The sequence below is a fragment of the Nuphar pumila genome, chromosome 4 (genome assembly GCF_984573655.1).
Source record: "Nuphar pumila chromosome 4, dmNupPumi1.hap1.1, whole genome shotgun sequence".
NCBI lineage: Eukaryota > Viridiplantae > Streptophyta > Magnoliopsida > Nymphaeales > Nymphaeaceae > Nuphar > Nuphar pumila.
In genome coordinates, this window is record NC_143252.1 from 127107955 (window position 1) to 127128754 (window position 20800).

Consider the following 20800-nt stretch of genomic DNA (forward strand, 5'->3'; position numbering starts at 1 on the left):
TTGGAGTTAGTCCAACTAACTCTAACGGCCAAATCAACCTAGTGTTGACCAAGCTAAAAAACACAAAAATAAGAAGGAAAAAAATTACAAAATGTGTTTTTACTTTATATACAATATATATGTATATATACGTATACAAATACATATACATACATAGGTATGTATACATATAGATTATAGATACATATATATTATATATACACTACATATATGTACAATTTAACACTTTGGAGGTCAAAAAGCACCCATGTTACATAGCTAGGAACAAATCCTACACGTAAATCAAGAACCTCTTCCCAATAGAGATCACAAACCACAGATGATGTCAAACCTTCCTATTTATCCACACTAGTGAGAATATTAAGCTAACCTTCATTTCTGGACAGAAGAATTAAGTTAATGATTCTACAATGCTCTAGAGCTTGATGCAGTAAGTGATAAATGATTCTCATTATCCAAACCTTTAAGCAAAGAAAGGACCATCTTTTCATCTTCATTTTTTTGCAGGTTCTACCGAACTGTGATTCAAAAAGAAGCTGGAAAGCTGTTATTTTACTGGTTTAACCAGTAATGATGGTACACAACCATTAGCACAACCAACAGTAACCAAGTTGGTGAAGTGACAGTTGAAGTGGGTAGAGATGCCAAAATAGCATCACTCTAATTGCTGGATACAACTTTTGACCATGATCTTTTGTTTTCATATCATAAAGTTTCCGGCCAAAATAAAATTTTCAGTTGCTCTGCTCACTACTTGTAGAACGTTGAAATATTAAATAGATAATTTTAGCAACGTATTATAGAGAACTGCATAGGGGAATAGCATGGGAAAATGTCAGTCCAACACTGATATATACATACATATATTCATATATATAGTTATTAATCTTGTAATAGTTAAATACCCTATAGGGGCATTTTAGTCATTTTCCTTTGTAATAAAACTGTTTGTTAAAACAGTTATTTTTTATTTTATTTATTTATTATTTTTCTGTTTTGGTAATTTGAGGAGCCATTACGGGTGCTATGGTCATTTTGACCATAGAGTCGTTGGGACTAACTGTCAGAAATCTGACCATTGGGAGCTTCCAACGACTCTATTGGGAGCCCCCAATGGTCTCTCTTCTCTCCTTTTTTCTCATGTATAAAGAGGGGTGTAATCCTCTCCTGTTCTTTATGCTTTTACTCAAGCACTTTCTCAATAAGATCCTATATTTTTTACTTTTGTGTTTGCCCTTTGTTGGCTATTTGTGTTGTCCCTTAGTGGACTTGTGCTTGTGCACATTGTGAGTGTGATCTTGTTTAGCCCTTAGTGGCATTGGCTTGTGCTTGTGTACTTTTTGTGATTACCATCTTGTAAGCCCTTAGTGGCATTGTTTTTATCACTTCCACTATTTCAATACATACATATCATCACTTTTTTGACCCATTTGGATCCAAACTAGATGTAATCCATATACATCTGGACACATTCATAAAGAAAAACTGCTTTCAATAGTTTGCCATCCAAACAACAATATATGATTTTGTTTATTGTTTATAAATATTTATAAACATTTTTTCTGTTTATTATTATAAACAGTAAACATAGATACATTCAAACACTGCCTAACGTTTTCATCATTTCATAGTTACTGATCATATGAATACCTTATAGGGACAGTAATACAAAACCTTTTATCAAATGATCCATTTCATGAATCTTCACTCTTTTTTAAGGATAAAAATGATTGAAGACTAGTGAACATTATGTATTTGTAGCCTATAAATGAAGCAGGAAGTAATTTAGCACAATGCTTCAATAGTTGATCACAGTCACTTGACAACAAGTGCATGTGGGACACCAAAAAAAAAAACTTTTGTATATTGATGAATTGATGAAAAAAAAACCAAGACGAAAAGAGAGGAAACTGTACCTGAATGACCCAAAGGGCTATCAGATGAATTAAAAAACTCAACAAGGAATTTCTCCATCACATCTGCATCATATTTGATATTTGGCCTGTCAGAATAGCCAAGACCAGGCCAGTCAACAATAGTGGCATCCCATTTGATTTCCCCTTCTCGAGAAGCAAGATCTTTAGCAACCAATCTCCATTCTTCAACAGTGCTAACATCAGAGATTGTGGGTACTAGTAGGATACTCTTGTGTGGCCCACTCCCTTCTCCTTTGTGTTCCTCATAATATATATTGACAGAATTGTCTTGAAATTTCCATTGCCAAGCCCCAGTCTGAAAATGACAACAAACTTTAAGATGGAAGCCAAATAAGATTAAGCCATATTACGCTCTGATGATTTACAGTGACATCCCAGCAATAAATAAAATAAAGGGAGAAGATTTTGATTTACCAACTCCTTCATTCTGAATTTAAGCTCAATGAAAAACAACAAATTAGGAAGAGGAGTCTACCATGAATCTAAGGAAACTGACAAGCAACACCCTTCCTGACACACAATCTGTGATTGGTTCAAGTGATATTGTCTAGGTTATATTTAGTTGATTAACACCCGATCCATGCAGCTTTCAGAGACTTCCAATTACTAAGCCCTCATTGCTTATATGTTAAGTTAATATTGGCAAAGTCCTTGAGTCCATGCAACTCTTAGAATTAACCCAGGATAGTCTGGTAACTTACCTGATCTGCATGCTAGGTTTTATGCATCAATTAAACATAGTTTTATTCAATTCCACAGAAGAAAAGAAACATCGACAAGAGTAAAAGAGATATAAAGATTTGAGTGCCATGTAAGGTACTGATTTGAAAACTAAATGTTTGAATAAGTGATGACTTGTTGCAAGTAGGGGTGGGCAATGGGTCAGGCAGCCCGGTGGCCCAAGCCAACCAGGGCCACCATGGGCCGGGTTTGGGTCAGGGTTTTAGGCCCTGACCAGTTGGCTACCGGGGTCGAGTCAGCTCATGGGCTACCGGGTCATGGGCCTCAGCTACCTAATTAATTGCTTGTGATGTAAATTGGTAACTATTATTATTTACCTAATTAGTTGCACCAACTTTATGGAAACTAGAAAGATAATTAGTTGGGTGCACGGTAAGTTGTTAACTATTATGATTTACCTAATTAGATGCATTGATTTTATAGAAACTAGAAGGATAATTAATTGGGTGCATGAGACTGTTGGTTTACCATTTACATCATTGTCTTTGATGGAATCAGTGGAGATTTTGCATGTCTATGATGTGCATCGAATATGGAATGTTAATATGATAATGCATTGCCATCTATGTCACACGGACTCGGCTAAGGAGGCGCCGCACCCGAGTCGACACGCCCCGACACGGGTGCGGCTTCGGACTCGGTCAACACCGAGTCGGACTCGGTCAACAAATCTAGGCCGAGTCTGTCCACTTTTTGGACTCGGTCAACTTTGACCGAGTCTATTTTTGTCCATTTTTTAGGACAAAAAATGTATAAAAACTAAAAAAATTATCTTTTATATATTTTTTTAAAAATATATATACTTTTAGAACCCAGACTGCACAGTCTTTACCAGTCTGTGCTCTGCACAGTCTTTACCAAGACTGTCTTTACCAGACTGTGCTGAGCACAGTCTTTACCAGACTGTGCAGACCAAGAATGTGTCTTTACCAGACTGTGCTCAGTACAGTCTTGGTCTTAGATATATATTTTTTAAATATATATATATATATAGATATAGATATATTTTAAAATATATATATATATACATATACCCGTGTCCCCGTGTCCAAATTTTTTGAAATTGAGCCGCACCCGTGTCGCACCCGCACCCATGTGACATAGATTGCCATGCATACATTCATCTAGAACAAATGGGTGTGGGCCAGGTCAGTCTGACCCGCTGAACATTGACCCATTGAGCCAATGGGTAGGGTCATGAGTTGCTTTCCAAACCCAAGCCCATTAAGAACTGGGTCGTAACCCGACCCATTACTAAATGGGCTGGGTCGTTTTCAGGCTGGGTCATGCTCAAAGCCTGATGGCCCGAGCTCCAAACGGGTTTGGACAGGGGCAAGCCTGCCTGATGCCCACCCCTAGTTGCAAGGGCTAATGTCCCAAATTTAAAGAATTGATGAAAAAATACTACTTCAAATTGCTCTAACAAGCTACCATAATTGGATGTCATATGGGGACAAAAATGTAACCTTGACCAAGAAAGTCAAATACTAACTCAACAAGAAAACAAAGTGAAAAGAATAAAGAATTACTGAATTCTACTATTATTTTTCTATTATGCTTGTGAAAATTACACGTTGGTACATATATATAATGATGCAGACCATTATGCTTATAAAGACATTTTAGAGATTTCTAAAATACTTTTAGACAAATCTAATCATGAATTTACATGACATTCAAATTTAATTCTCATGAATGACTTAAAGATCACTTTGACGCCATGTTGTAAAAATCATATCATATTGTAAGATATGACACATTTTATTATAGCATCGAATACCTAGGTGATACGATATCTCACCTAGAATTGTAATATAACATTTATCAAGCTATATTGGGTATGATATGGGTCTGTAACTCTGTATCATATTATATTGTACAATACAACTCATATTATAGGAGTATATTATCGCCAAAAATTGTATGTTTTTAACAAACTTTTTATCTTGTCTGCTGGTTTTGGTCAAGACTCGGGATTTTTAGCACAAAAGAGATTTTTTTGACCCATTATTACACCCAAAACACAAAAGATCCCCTCTCCACTGATTTGGGATGATGTTAAAATGTAAACAGCACATATATAATAATTATATTATTATTATATTATTATTATATATTTTTGTATTTATACTTTTTAATTTTTTTGTAATTTTTCTTTTTGTTTTGGGTATCTAGTTTTATTAGAACTAGATACATCTAGTTTGGTCAAGTTTCAGTTAGAACTTGACCAACTTTCTAGCTGTTGGTGTAATGAGATATTGCGGAAATATAAAGAGTGCTTATAAGCACTTACAACAATGAATAAAAGAGATAATATCACAAGTCCACTAAGGGACAATACAAGCACAAGCCTTTAAGAAGGCAACAATATAAAAAGCCTCTTATTGAGAAGAGAGAGAGCTCTCAAGAATGAAAAATATACAAGGGGTTCACCCCTATTTATACAAGAGGGAGAGGATAGAAAGGAAGGCGAAGGGCCTCAAAAGGAGAGCCCAAAAGGGGGCTCCCATAGAGTCGTTGGGAGCCCCCAACGGTCACATTTGTGACCGTTGGGGGCTCCAACGACTCTATGGTTGGAACCCCTTTTGATCCTCAAAAAATACAAAAAAATAAATATAAAAAATAAAAAAGAAAATTACATTTTATCAAAACTTGAAAATAGTTGTTTTCTAAAACAACTATGTGAAATTACAAAAATACCCCTATCGGGTATTGATGCAATATATATATATATATACATATATATATATAAGAGGTACATTTTAACAACCCCCCTCAAACTTTACGGGGAAATGACGGAAAGTTTGCTAAGAAGAAACATGAAGCGAGGAGCCGGAAGAGCTTTAGTGAAGAAGTCTTGTCAACTGATATTCTGAAGTGACATACGGTAGAGTAATGGTTCCTCGTAAGAATTCGTCACGAACATAGTGGCAATCCATTTCGATATGTTTTGTTTGCTCATGGAAGGTATGATTGCTCGCAATATAGATGGCACTCTTGTTGTCGCAACATAATTTTGAAGCTTCGGTAATATCAACCCCCATGTCTTTAAGCAGACTGTGAAGCCATACAAGTTCCATTGTCGTGGTTGTCATAGTCCGATACTCAGCTTCAGTGGATGATAGTGAAACTTTCTGCAGCTTCTTGCATCGTCAGGCAATCAAAGAGTCCCCTAAAAAGACACAAAAACCAGTAGTTGAGACTCGATCATTGGGATTACCTCTCCAATCTGCATCAGTATAAGCAAGAAGATTCAAGGAAGAAGAGGAGGATAGAAATAGCCCTTTATTGATGGTATTCTGAATGTAGCGGATGATTCGGAGAACAGCACTCATATGCACAGTGGTAGGAGCATGCTGAAATTGACTAACTGAATGAACCGCATGGGCGATATCTGGTCTGGTGATGGTTAAATAGGTAAGAGACCTAATGAGTTGTCTGTAGGGTGTGGGGTCTTCCAGAAGAACCCATCCTCCAATCGTAATTTGGCATTAATAACCTCGGGAGTCTCTACTTTCTTGTCATCAGCAATCCCAGACTTAGAGCAGATATCTGCAGCAAGCTTCATCTGTGACAAAATATATCCTCGAGAAGAATATGCAACTTAAATTCCAAGAAAATATCTAAGAAAACCTAAATCAAACATATCAAAATTATTTTTTAACATATTTTTAACATCAATAATACTATTTTGATCATTCCCAGTGATAATCATATCATCAACATAAAGCAACAATATTACGATACTAGTACCTGCATTTTTGACAAAAAGAACAGTGTCAGTATAACAAGAGTGAAATCCTAACTTTATCATGATATCACTGAAACGATCATATCAAGCCTTAGGAGCTTGTTTAAGGCCATACAATGCCTTCAAAAGCCGAAGTGTTTGACCTTGCTTAATATTAATTCCGGGTGGCGGATCCATGTAAACTTCTTCACTTAAACTTTCATTTAAAAAGGCATTTTTTACGTCAAGTTAATAAATAGGATATTTTTTCGTTGATGCGACAGCTATTAGGGTCCTAACACTGGTCATTCGAGCTACAGGAGCGAATGTTTCTTCATAATCAATGTCATATTCTTGGGAATATCCCTTAGCGACTAATCTAGCTTTATATCATTCCAAAGAGCCATCGCTTTTAGTTTTAACTTTGAAGACCCAGCGACACCCAATAGGTTTTTTGTGTGAGGATAGATTAACTATTTTCGAAGTATTAGCCTTTTTTAATGCATTTAGTTTAACTTGCATTGCTTCAACCCAATATGGTATAGATTTAGCTTGATTGTAGTGAGCGGGTTCAAAATAAGAATGTAGGGTTATTAAACATGCCCGATAGTTGGGGGTTAAGGAATCATAGGATACAAACCTATTTGGGGGTATTGATATTCTAGAAGAATGTCTAACTTGTGGTTCCTCAGAAGATTCAGAAATTTGAGAGTATTTTTCGAGGGCACTAATAGGATTTTCTTAATTTCTTCTTGAGTAAACATTTATACATTTATATTTGTATCACTATCATTTGAGGGTGTTATACCAAGATGGGACACCTCACGTGTATCTTCTATGTTTTCAAGAAAATCCTCTTGTATGTCATCGATAAGATCATGTAAGAATATGTAATCAATTTTATTTGTTTCTTCTATTTTATCAAAACCGTTCTCTTCTTCTAGAAATGTTACATCTTTTGAAACATATAGTTTATCATTCTTAAAATCATAACATCTATACCCTTTTTTATTTTCACCATATCCTAAAAAAACACATTCAATTGCTTTTGGAGACAACTTATCATTTTTATGCAATAGGACAAAACATTTGCAACCAAAAATATGAAGACAATTGAAATCGGGTGAAATTTTAAAGAGCTTTTCATAGGGAGAAGCATTTTTTAATTTAGAAGAAGGCATTCTATTGATTAGATAAGTGGAAGTTAGAACGGCTTCGGCCCAAAACTTCTTTGGAATATTCCTAGAAACAAGTAATGTTCTAGCGGTTTCTATAATGTGTCTATGTTTCCTTTCCGCTAGGCCATTTTGTTTAGGAGTCCTAGGACATAACTTTTGATGGCAAATTCTATTTTGGGTTAGATAGTTTTGAAATTCATGAGATAAGTATTCGCCACCGGAATCGGATCTTAAAATAGATATATCATTTTGGAATTGATTTTGAATTTTTTATGAAAATCTTTAAAGAAAGTAAATACTTTCGATTTATGACTAAGAAAGTAAATCCAAACATACCGAGTAAAGTCATCAATAAAAGTAACATAATATGAATAGCCCCCTTTAGACATAACCGGAGAAGGCCCCCAAACATCCGAATGCACCAATTCAAAAGGTCTTGATGAAAGAAAAGTTCTAGTTGGAAATGGAATAGACTTCATTTTTTCAAAAATGCAATCTTTGCAATTAATTTCTTTTTCCTTACAAAATTTGTTTCCAAAAGGAAAGAGATACATTTTGGAATAACTTGGATGACCAAGTCTTTTATGCCAAGTTTTCATGTCTTTTTCTTGGACATAAGAACAAAAATGATTTATAGGGAGATCGAGATGGTCCATATAATAGAGGTCTCCTTTTCTATGGCCTTGCCCAATCTGCTTCCCGGACCGGAGATCCTGCACAAAGCAACCATTAGATGAGAAAGATATTTCACATCCATGGTCGGCAATTTGAGAGACCGAAAAAAGGTTTAAATTTAGTTTGGGAACAACTCTTACTTTTGGAACACAAAAAATTTGGGAATCTTTAAAAGAGCCAATACTTGAAATTTTTAAAAAGGTTTCATCGGCCGTAGAGACACAAGAGTCTTTTGAATTGGTGCAAACATCAATAAGTGCATTTTCATGGGGGGTCATATGAAAAGAGGCTCCGGAGTCAAGGATCCAAGAATACGTACCAGGTGATAATGTCGAAGCAATAACCGCACCCGATGTGGAGGAAGAAACTTTTAGAATTTGTTGGAGAGCCATAGATATTTGTCCAAGAGTTTCTTTGAGATCATTGTTCTTGCCTTCATCTTCTTTGGTGGTAGTTTCTTCAAGAGAGGTCACCTTAGGCTTGAAAGTTCCATTAAGCTTTGGGCAAGCGGGTTTAATGTGACCCGGCTCATAGCAATGATGACAAACAATCATTTTTCTTCCTCCATTGTAGTTTCCTTGTTTCCCAAAATGGGGAGGTTTATAGGTTCTAACATTGTTACCCGGTTTTGATACGGCAAGTACTTCATCAACATGTTTACTCATGCCAAGCCTTGTCTCCTCTTGAGTGATTTCGGCAATAGCATCCTCAATAGGAGGAAAAATAGATCTATGGAGAAGTGAGGATCTCACTTGCTCAAATTCGGGACGTAGCCCAAAAAGGAATTGAAACAATCATTTTGTTCCATTTGTTTTTGTCTTAAATCAATATCTTCCATAGAAACCCGTTTTGGCTCCAAAAGAGCCAATTCATCCCATAGTGGGTTTAGGGCACTATAATAGTCTTGAATGCTAGAATCACCTTGTTTGGTGGTTCTAATCTTTTCTTGCAAGAAATATGCTCTTGCAAGATCCTTTTGGGTATACATACCCTTCATGAAGGACCAAGCCTCATTGGCTCTATGAAATTTAGCTATGTTAGCACATACCTTAAGCTCAACATTGTTCATAAACCACGCAAGGATTTTTGCGTGATTGCTTTCCCAATCTTCCACTTCTTTTTTATGATTTTCAATGGCCTTGAGGCGAGCATCTCCTTCAAGAGCCTTTTCTTGACCTTCTTCGTCCTTTGTGAGCATAAGCTTAGGTTCCGGAATGGTACCCATGACAAAACCCCAAAGTTTCTTTCCTTTGAGATTATTCTTCATTGCCGATGCCCACGTCATATAATTCTTTCCATTGAGCTTGAAGGATAAGTCAATCTTTGCCTCCATGATGTTGCCAAGAAGTGAGAAGAGATCCACCAAATATGAAATACACGAACCACACCTTTCCTTCAAGAATCGAGTGGCTCTGATACCATGTAATGAGATATTGCGGAAATATAAAGAGTGCTTATAAGCACTTACAACAATGAATAAAAGAGACAATATCACAAGTCCACTAAGGGACAATACAAGCACAAGCCCTTAAGAAGGCAACAATATAAAAAGCCTCTTATTGAGAAGAGAGAGAGCTCTCAAGAATGAAAAATATACAAGGGGTTCACCCCTATTTATACAAGAGGGAGAGGAGAGAAAGGAAGGCCAAGGGCCTCAAAAGGAGAGCCCAAAAGGGGGCTCCCATAGAGTCGTTGGGAGCCCCCAACGGTCACGACCGTTGGGGGCTCCAACGACTCTATGGTTGGAGCCCCTTTTGGTTCTCAAAAAATACAAAAAAATCAATATAAAAAAGAAAAAAGAAAATTACATTTTATCAAAACTTGAAAATAGTTGTTTTCTAAAACAACTATATGAAATTACAAAAATACCCCTATCGGGTATTGATGTAATATATATATATAAGAGGTACATTTTAAGAGTTGGAACTAGCCCAATGGCTAGAATTCTAATTGTTGGAAGTTCCAACATCTAGAAAGGGAGAGCTCCTTATGAGCTCTCCTTAATACTCTTGTATAAATAGGGGTGCATCCCCTTGTGTAAATTATTCCTCTAAATGCTTTTTAAGCATTTTGCTCTCATAAATAAAGTGTTATTTATTTTTATGCTTTTTCATTTATACCCTTTTATGGGTCTTGTCTAAAGTATCTTTTAGATACTTCCTTTTGAGTAGATTCAAGTGCATTCGTGGAGCCTACCATTTCATTACATGGTATCAAAGCTATGGAACTCTTAGATCTTGAAAAACTTCTGCCTCGATTTCCGTGCCTCTTGTGTAAAGGTGTGTTATTACCTTGTTCTTACAAAAAAGTGTTTCGTCACTTGCAAAAGAGTATTTCATCACTTGCCAAAAGAGTGTTTTATCACTCTTCTATCGACTACAAGAGGATCCATTTAGAGAAAAGGACTTGAGCAACAACATTGTATTGTATCCCTTTCTCCCTTTTTCTCTATTTTTCTTTTTTTTTCTCCTTACTATCTTCTTCACACCCTTGTAAATGATAGATGACCATGATAAGGTCACCATCATACCCATGAAGTTGAATGATACTAATTATGTGATGTGGGCTTCAATTATGAAGCACCACATATGGGGAAAAGGCTTATGGGGAATAGTGAATGGTTTCGATTCGGAACCTAAACTATCTCTCACCAAAAAAGAGGGTGATAAGGAAGTCCCTCTAACGGAAGAGGAGAAGACAAAGGCTTTAGCCTCTTATAAATAAAAATGGAAAGAGTGGAGGATGGGGCATGCAAAGATAATGTCATGGCTTATTAATAGCATAGACATTAAAAAATGTTATAGCCTCGCTAAATTTGAACATGCCGATAAGGCATGGAAATACCTCAAAAATATGTATTCCCTTAAAGATATTGCTCATGTGTGCAATCTTCAAGAAAAAGTTCGGACATTAACTCAAAATGACAAAACTATTCGTGAATATTATAATGAGTTGTCCGAACTTTGGGAAGAGTTGGTTATTCTAGAGCCAAAATGGCATTGCGCCGAAGATATCGAGCTTCGTCAAAAACAACTCGATATGGAACACTTTTACCAATTTGTGAATGGATTAAGGCCAGAATTTGAATCCACCAAATCGGCTCTACTTCATCGTGGTAAAATCTCTACTATTGTGGATACTGTTGAAGAACTAACTATGAAGGAAAATCGTCTTAGAAAGAGTACTCCAAAAGTTTATGATAATTCAGTTCTAGTTGTGTCTAGACCAGGGAATCATACTCGCACTTATAGACCGCCTTATTTTGGGAGACAGAGTGGTGAGTTTGACAAAAGAAAAGTTATTTGTCACCACTGTCATGAACCGGCACACTATAGGCCTCAATGTCCGAAGTTAAAAATGAGAGATGAAAAGAGGGTTGCATTTGTTGAAACCGAGCCAAAAGATCAAGATGCACCTGTTTCCATGGCTCAACTGATGGAGATTCTTCAACCTATTCTCAAAAGGGTATCCTCTTCGACTGAAGCCTCAACTGGAGCGGCACTAGCATCTGTATCCGGTCCAGGTAACTTCCCTTGGCTCTTAGATTCTAATGCTTTATTTCATATGATCCCAAATGCTAAATGTTTATCCGAATGTCTTAAAAATAACTCAAGTATATCAAAAGTCTTTACAGCAGATGGAACATCTCTTGAAATAAAAGGAATAGGATGTTTTGAAAGTTTTCAAAAATTCAAAACTTTTTGTATTCTAGAAGTTAGATATATCCCAAAATTAAATTTGAACCTTTTATCTGTTTCACAAATTTTTTATTATGGATGCAATATATGTTTCTCTTCTGATGGTTGCTCGATACAGGATCGTCAGTCAGGGAAGCTGATTGGGGAAGGTCATAGAGGAGGACTATATTACATGGACTTTTTGGAACTATCAAAGAATGTATTTTGTTTAAATGTTTAGAAATTAGAAACAGAATTATAGCACAAAAGACTTGGCCATCCTCGTATGTCAAAAATTCAATACTTCCCAAGTTTGAGAAAAATTTGTAAATCTGAAAATTTTGCTTGCAAAGACTGCATTCTTGGTAAAATGAAAAGATTACCTTTTTGTAGTAGAACCTTTGTCTCTACAAAACCTCTTGAGTTAATACATTCGGACGTTTGGGACCCGCACCAGTTATCTCTAAAGGTGGTTATGCGTATTATGTCATCTTTGTTAATGACTTTTCTAGACACACTTGGATTTATTTTCTTAAATATAAATCCGAAGTTTTTACTCACTTTCAAATATTTCATAAAATGGTCACAAACAAATTTCAAAGTAATATTTTCATTTTTCGCACTGATTCAGAGGGAGAATTTATATCTGGAGAATTTAAAAACTATCTTAATCTATATGGCATTACTCATCAACGATCATGCCCACACACCCCTCAACAAAATGGTCTTGCGGAACGCAAGCATCACCACATTATGGAAACCACTCGGACTTTGCTAATTGCAAGTCAAGTTCCAAAAGGTTTTTGGGCTGAAACCACTCTAACTGTCACCTATCTCATCAATAGAATGTCATCTTCTTCATTAAAAAATATATCTCCAATTAAAAAACTTTATGATTTAGCTCCAGACTACTCTAGATTAAGAGTTTTTGGTTGCAAATGTTTTGTATTTACAAACAAAAATGATAAATTCTCCCCTCGTGCAATCCCATGTGCCTTTTTAGGATATGCTGAAAATAAAAAAGGCTACAGGTGCTATGATCTTCAAAATGACAGATTATATGTATCAAGAAATGTGTCTTTTCTAGAAAAAGAAAGTTCTTTTGAAAGTGAAAAATCCAAAGATATTATTGAATATTCCTTTTTAATCAATTTAACTTTAAAATTCAATGAAGAGGATTTTGAATATAACTTTGACAATGATCAAAGTCCTATTATTTTTTAAAATAATAGCGAAGACCAAACCAGTAGGGATGTTGGTCTGCAATATTCAAGACGAAAAGTTGGAGAGCAACACCTACCATGTGCATTAGAAAGGTTTTATGAAGTTCTCCCTCATAGGACTTATAGAATTTCTCGACCTCCCAAAAAATTTGTCTCTTACGAATCTTTTTCACCCTCATATAGGGCAGCCCTTGCATTAATCCAATCCTATATTGAACCTTCCTCCTATTCTGAAGCCAAAAACCATGAAGAATGGGTTGAAGCTATGAAAATAGAATTAGATGCATTAGAGAAGGCCAACAGTTGGTTCATTCAAGACCTTCCTCTCGAAAAGAAACCTATAGGTTGTAGATGTGTCTATAAAGTCAAAACCAAAAGTGATGGGACCATAGAAAGATATAAGGCACGACTCATAGGCAAAGGTTATGCTCAAAAGTATGGCAGTGACTACGAAGAAGCCTTTGCCCCTGTGGTTCGTATGACCACTGTTAGAACTTTAATTGCTTTGGCTTCTATCAAAAAATGATCTATATTTCAAATAGATGTCAAAAATGCTTTCTTAAATGGAAGTCTTGTTGAAAAAGTCTACATGGAAGCTTCGCTTGGTATTAGTATTCCTAAGGGTAAAACACTCCGTCTTCAGAAGGCCCTTTATGGCCTCAAACAGGCACCAAAAGCCCGGTATGACAGATTTAATCATATTATGACTAATATTGGATTTCATTCTTGTTTAACTGACACTGCCTTGTTTATTAAGCAATCTGATGCAGGTATCATCATCTTTTTTTTTATGTGGATGATATGATCATCACTGGAGACGACAAATAGGAAGTTACCAATATCAAAACTCTTCTTAAAACTCATTTTGAAATATCTGATTTAGGATTATTGAGATACTTTTTAGGAATAGAAGTTGCTTATTCCCCTCGTGGGTATTTGATATCTCAATCTAAATTTGCTTTTGATATTATTTTCAGGTCTGGCATTACAGATGATAAGAAGGTGGGCACTCCAGAAGTAGTCAATGTTAAAATGAAAATTGATGATGGAGAGCGTCTTGATGATCCCACTCTGTTCAGACAACTTGTTGGAGCACTTTCCTATATCTCCATCATTCGGCCAGACATAGCACATGTTGTACACACAGCTAGCTAGTTTCAACATGCTCCCACTTTTGTTCGCATGGGAGCGGTTTTACGTATTATTAGATATTTAAAGAGTTCTCTCTCATGAGGACTCTTCTTGTCTGCATCGTCATCATTAGATTTAATTGTTTATATTGATGCTGACTGGGGAGGTGATCCTAATAATAGATATTCAACCACCAGTTTCTGTGTATTTTTAAGTGAATCTCTAATATCATGGAGGTACAAAAAGCAACAGAAGGTTTCTCTTTCTTCCACTGAAACTGAATATAGAGTCATGGCAACCACCACAATGGAAGTTGTTTGGCTCAGGCGACTGCTCGCTAATATGGGAGTTGAAGCAACACAGGCCTCACGAATGTGTTGTGACAACAAGAGTGCAATCTACATCGCAAGCAACTGGACTTTCCATGAGCGCACCAAACGCATTGAGATGGATTGTCACTATGTCAGAGAGGAGTACTTGCATGGAACCATTGATCTACCATATGTAACGTCAGAATACCAATTAGCAGACTTCTTCATTGAGCCTCTCGCGGCTCACAGATTTCACTTCCTCTTAGACAAACTTTCACTCATTGTACCGTAAGTTTGAGGGGGGGTGTTAAAATGTAAACAGCACATATATATAATAATATTATTATTATATATTTTTGTATTTATACTTTTTAATTTTTTTATAATTTTTATTTTTGTTTTTGTATCTAATTTTATTAGAACTAGATACATCTAGTTTGGTCAAGTTCCAGTTGGAACTTGACCAACTTTCTAGTTGTTGGAACTAGTCCAATGGCTAGAATTCTAGTTGTTGGAAGTTCCAACATCTAGAAAGGGAGAGCTCCTTATGAGCTCTCCATAGGGGTGCATCCCCTTGTGTAAATTATTCCTCTAAATGCTTTTTAAGCATTTTTCTCTCATAAATAAAGTGTTATTTATTTTTATGTTTTTCATTTAACCCTTTTATGGGTCTTGTCTAAAGTATCTTTTAGATACTTCCTTTTGAGTAGATTCAAGTGTATCTGTGGAGCCTACCATTTCATTACAGATGTCACCCTTTAAATTTGAGAATTTTCAATGTTTTTTTCTTAATTCGAGCCATAGATGTTATTTTTTGCAAGTCCACCCTAATCTACCCCTAATGATGGAGTTTTGTGTAAGATCTCCCTTAGACTGACCCTTGGGTGCTTTCTCCAACCTAAGAAAGGTTAGACCCAAGCAAATAGAGGTGTGATCTTCATTTCTGAGGTAGAAGAGCATCCAAAGGTTGAAAACATTGTCACTTGTATCGTTAAAGATAATTTCTTAGCGAGGATATTTCTCGAAGGGATTTTCAAAAGTTGATTAATCTCAGGAATACCTTGGAAATTTAAAAAATTGAAAAAAAAATATAAATAACAAAAAATCTAAGAAAATAATAAGTTTTGCATTATTTTTCTTCCAAAAATATAAGGAAACAAGTTTTAAAGGTTTTAAAATATAAAACAAACAAAAAATAGGAAATACAAACTTAAAATTTTAAAAAGAAAAGAGTTTTTCCTTAAAATATCGCGATATTATCGCTCTAATATAGAGATATTTTTTCTTCTAGAGATAATTTGAAAATGTCGCGAGATATTACCTTTAATATCAGCTACCTTAAAATATCGGTATTTCTCACGGTATTTTCAAAATATCGTCGATATCGGTAACAATGGTTGAAAACTGTTAAAATGTAAAACTGTACATATATGTATATATAATAATATTATATTATTATATATATATATATAAATACATTTTTAATTTCTTTCTTTTCTGTATTTTTTTTCCTTTATTTTTATTTTTTGTCTTTATGTCATCTAGTTCAGTTTGAACTAGAATGACTGTTGCTAGTCAAGTCCTGTCCAGACTTGACTAGCAATAGAGTTGTTGGACTGACACAGTCCAACAGCTCTTAATAGAGTTGTTGGACTGACACATTCCAACAGCTCTAAATAGAGCTGTTGGACTGTGCCCAACAGCTCTATTGAGTCATCTTTCAGCTGTGTATATAAAGGGGTGCAGCCCCTCTTGTATTTTACTCCAATGCTTCTTAAGCAATTGGTTTTTCATATCAATAAAGAATACATTTTTATTTTTATTTTGTTTCCAGTTATACCCTTTTTAAGGGTTATGCTTTAGTGTCATTCTTGACACTTGCTCTTGTTAATCAAAGCTCGTGTTTCGAAGATCCCCATTTCATTTCATGGTATCAAAGCCGCGGAAGTACTAAATCTTGAGGAAAAGCTGCCTCGGTTTCCGTGCCCGTTTGCAAAAGTGTTCGCCACTTGAAGAGAAGTGTTTTATCACTTCATTGGAGAAGATTTCACATCTTGTTGTATTGTTTTTTTTTTCTTTCTTTCTCATTTTCCTTCTTGTTTCTCTTCTATCCCTATTCTTTCTCTCCTTGTAATCGATGGATGACAATGATAAAGTCACCATCATGCCTATGAAACTAAGCGATACGAACTATGTAACATGGGCTTCAATCATGAAGCACCATATATGGGGAAAAGGCTTATGGGGGATTGTGGATGGTTCCGATTCGGAACCTAAGCTATCTCTTACTAAAAAGGAGGGAGATAAAGACGTCCCTCTATCGGAAGAAGAGAAAATCAAGGCTATTGCCTCATACGAGAAGAAATGGAAAGAATGGAGAATATCTCATGCGAAGATAATGTCATGGCTTATCAATAGCGTTGACATTAAAAAATGCTCAAGTCTTGCCAAATTTGATCATGCCGATAAGGGATGGGAATACCTTAAGAATATGTATTCCCTTAAAGATATTGCACACGTGTGCAACCTCCAAGAAAAAGTTCGAATGATGACACAAGGAAACAAAACTATTCGTGAATATTACAATGGGTTGTCCGAACTTTGGGAAGAACTTTTCCTTTTAGAACCAAAGTGGCATTGTGCCGAAGACATCGAGCTTCGTCAGAAACAACTCGATGTTGAACATTTTTACCAGTTTATCACTGGATTAAGGCCGGAATTTGAAACCACTAAATCGGCCCTACTTCACCGGGGAAAAATTCCTTCTATTGTTGAAACTATTGAAGAGTTAACAATGGAAGAAAATCGTCTCCGGAAAGGTTCTTTAAAAATTGAAGATGATTCCGTTTTAGCCGTGTCTAGATCAGGGAATCATGTTCGATCATATAGGCCTCCTCACTTTAACCGACAAAATGGTGACTATGATAAGAAGAAAGTTATTTGTCATCACTGTCATGAACCGGGACACTACAGGCCACAATGTCCCAAACTTAAGGAGCTGAGAGAAAAAAGAGCTGCAATTGCTGGATCGGAGCCTAAAGATCAGGATGCACCAGTTTCCCTGGCCCAACTAATGGAGATCCTTCAGCCTCTCATCAAAGGTGCCTCTTCCTCATCTGAAGCTTCAACCGGCGCAGCAGCCTCATCTTTTTCTGATTTAGGTAAAATTTCTTGGCTTCTTGACTCTGGTGCATCTTTTCATATGACCCCAAATAATCAAAGTCTATCCAAATGTGTTAAAAATAAAACAAGTGTGTCAAAGGTCTTTACTGCTGATGGGACTTCTCTTGAAATAGAAGGAATAGGAAATTTTGAAAAAATTTATAAAACAAAAAAATTTTTTATTCCAGAAATTAGACATGTTCCCAAATTAAATTTAAATCTTTTATCTGTATCTCAAATTTCTGATTATGGGTGTAATATTTCTTTTTCTTCTCATGGTTGTTGGGTACAGGATCGCCAGTCAGGCAAGCTGATTGGGGAAGGCCATAGAGAAGGAGGACTCTATTACATGGATTTTTTGGAAATGCCGAAGAAAGCTTTTTGTTATAATATTCAAAAAATAGAGTTGGAACTGTGGCATAAGAGACTTGGTCACCCACATATAGCCAAAATCCAACATTTTCCAAATCTAGAGAAATTTTGTAACTCTGAATCATTTGATTGTAAAGATTGTATTCTCGGCAAAATGAAAAGATTACCATTTCAGAACAGAACCTTTTTCTCTTCAAGACCACTTGAATTAATACACTCGGATGTTTGGGGTCCTGCACCAGTAATTTCTAAAGGAGGATTTGTTTACTATGTTATTTTTGTCGATGATTTCTCCCGACATACGTGGATGTACTTTCTCAAACATAAGTCTGAAGTATTTTCATACTTTCAAACTTTTCATAATATGGTTAAAAACAAATTTCAAAATGATATTACTATTTTTCGCACAGATTCAGGGGGAGAGTTTTTATCCACAGATTTTCAAAATTATCTTAAATTGCATGGCATCACACATCAAAGATCTTGTCCTTATACACCTCAACAAAATGGACTGGCAGAACGAAAACATCGCCATATTATAGAAACCACTAGAACTTTATTAATAGCAAATCAAGTCCCTAAAGACTTTTGGGCAGAAGCTGCCTTAACTGCCACCTATCTCATTAATAGGATGCCATCTTCTTCGTTACAAAATATCACTCCCATTGAAAAACTTATGAACATTTCTCCAGACTACTCTAGATTAAGAATATTTGGGTGCAAATGTTTCATATTTACTGACAAAAATGATAAACTTTCCCCTCGTGCGATTCCCTGTGCCTTTTTAGGATATGCTGAAAACCAGAAAGGTTATAGATGTTTTGACTTCAAAAATAATAAACTATATGTGTCTAGAAATGTTTCTTTTCTTGAAAAGGAGAGCTTCTTTGATTTTAGAAAATTAAAAGACGTCACTGAGTACTCCTTTTTGCTAGATCTAACATCAACATCTCATGAATATGACCTTGATTGTAACTTTGATGATGATCCAAGAATTATTGATCTTAATGTTGAAAATGAAGAAGTTCATAGAGATACTAGTATTCAATATTCCAGGCGACAAGAGTCTAATACTCCATGTGCACTTGAGAAATATTCTAACATTCCAACTAGACAATCATCCCGAATCTCGAGGCCTCCAGAAAAGTTTGTATCATACGAGTCTTTCTCACCCACATATAGGGCAGTTATTGCATTAATTCACTCATATGAAGAACCATCCACATATTTTCAAGCAAAAAATGATATCAAATGGATAGAAACCATGAAAGTTGAATTAGATGCACTTGAAAAGGCTTCTACATGGAATATTCAAGATCTTCCTCCAGGGAAAAAAACTATAGGATGTCGATGGGTTTATAAAATTAAAACCAAGAGTGATGGTACTCTTGAAAGATATAAAGCCCGTTTAGTAGCCAAAGGTTATGCCCAAGAATATGGGATTGATTATGAAGAAACCTTTGCTCCGGTGGCTCGTATGACTACTGTCCGAACCTTAATTGCCTTAGCTTCTATCAAAAAATGGTCTATTTTTCAAATGGATGTCAAAAATGCTTTTTTAAATGGAAAGCTAGTTGAAGAAGTATATATGGAACCCCCTCCTGGTCTAAGTATTCCTAAGGGTAAAGTCCTTCGCTTAGAAAAAGCTCTTTATGGACTTAAACAAGCACCAAAAGCTTGGTATGATAGGTTTAGTCGTGTTATGAATGATATTGGTTTTCAATTCTGTTTAACTGACACTGCTTTGTTTATTAAGAATTCTGATGCAGGGATCATTGTGCTTCTTCTCTATGTGGATGATATGATCATCACCGGAAGCGATAAACAAGGAGTTAAAACAATCAAAACACTTCTTAAATCTCATTTTGAAATGACTGATTTGGGCTTGTTGAGATATTTTTTAGGCATTGAAGTTGCTTATTCTCCTAGAGGATATTTATTATCTCAGACTAAATTTGCTTTTGATATTGTTTTCAGGTCTGGTATTACTGATGATAAGAAAGTTGACACTCCAGAAGTTGTTAATGTTAAAATGAAGATTGATGATGGAGAACTTATTGCAGACCCTACTCCTTACAGACAGCTTGTCGGGGCACTTTCCTATCTATCCATTACCAGACCAGATATAGCACATGCTGTTCATACAGCAAGTCAATTTCAACATGCTCCTACTTCTGTTCATATGGGAGCAGTCATGCGTATTATCAGATACATCAAGTCCTCTCTTTCACAAGGACTTTTCTTATCTTCCTCCTCTTCTCTTGATTTAATTGCATATACTGATGCTGATTGGGGAGGTGATCCCAATAACAGACACTCAACCACTGGCTTTTGTGTCTTTTTAGGGGAATCATTAATCTCGTGGAGGTGTAAAAAGCAGCAGAAGGTATCTCTCTCATCCACCGAAGCTGAATACAGAGCCATGGCAACCACGACCATGGAAGTAGTTTGGCTCCGACGACTGCTTGCTGACATGGGAGTTGAAGCAACAAAGGCTTCACAAATGTGTTGTGACAACAAAAGTGCGATCTACATTGCCAGTAACAGAACATTCCACGAACGCACCAAACACATCGAAATGGATTGTCACTACGTCAGAGAGGAATATCTACACGGGATAATTGATCTGCCATATGTCACTTCAGAATATCAGTTAGCAGACC

General features: G+C 35.9%; 1 protein-coding gene across 2 annotated transcripts in view; it reads right to left on the reverse strand.

Moving 5' to 3' along the window:
* LOC149840977 (alpha/beta-Hydrolases superfamily protein) overlaps positions 1-20800 on the reverse strand; it is a 63440-nt gene that overhangs the window by 35395 nt on the left and 7245 nt on the right. For both annotated transcript variants that reach the window (XM_090003515.1, XM_090003514.1), the window contains exon 2: positions 1917-2232. In XM_090003515.1, the coding sequence (XP_089859641.1) occupies positions 1917-2232 (316 nt within the window). The remainder of the gene's footprint in view (positions 1-1916; positions 2233-20800) is intronic.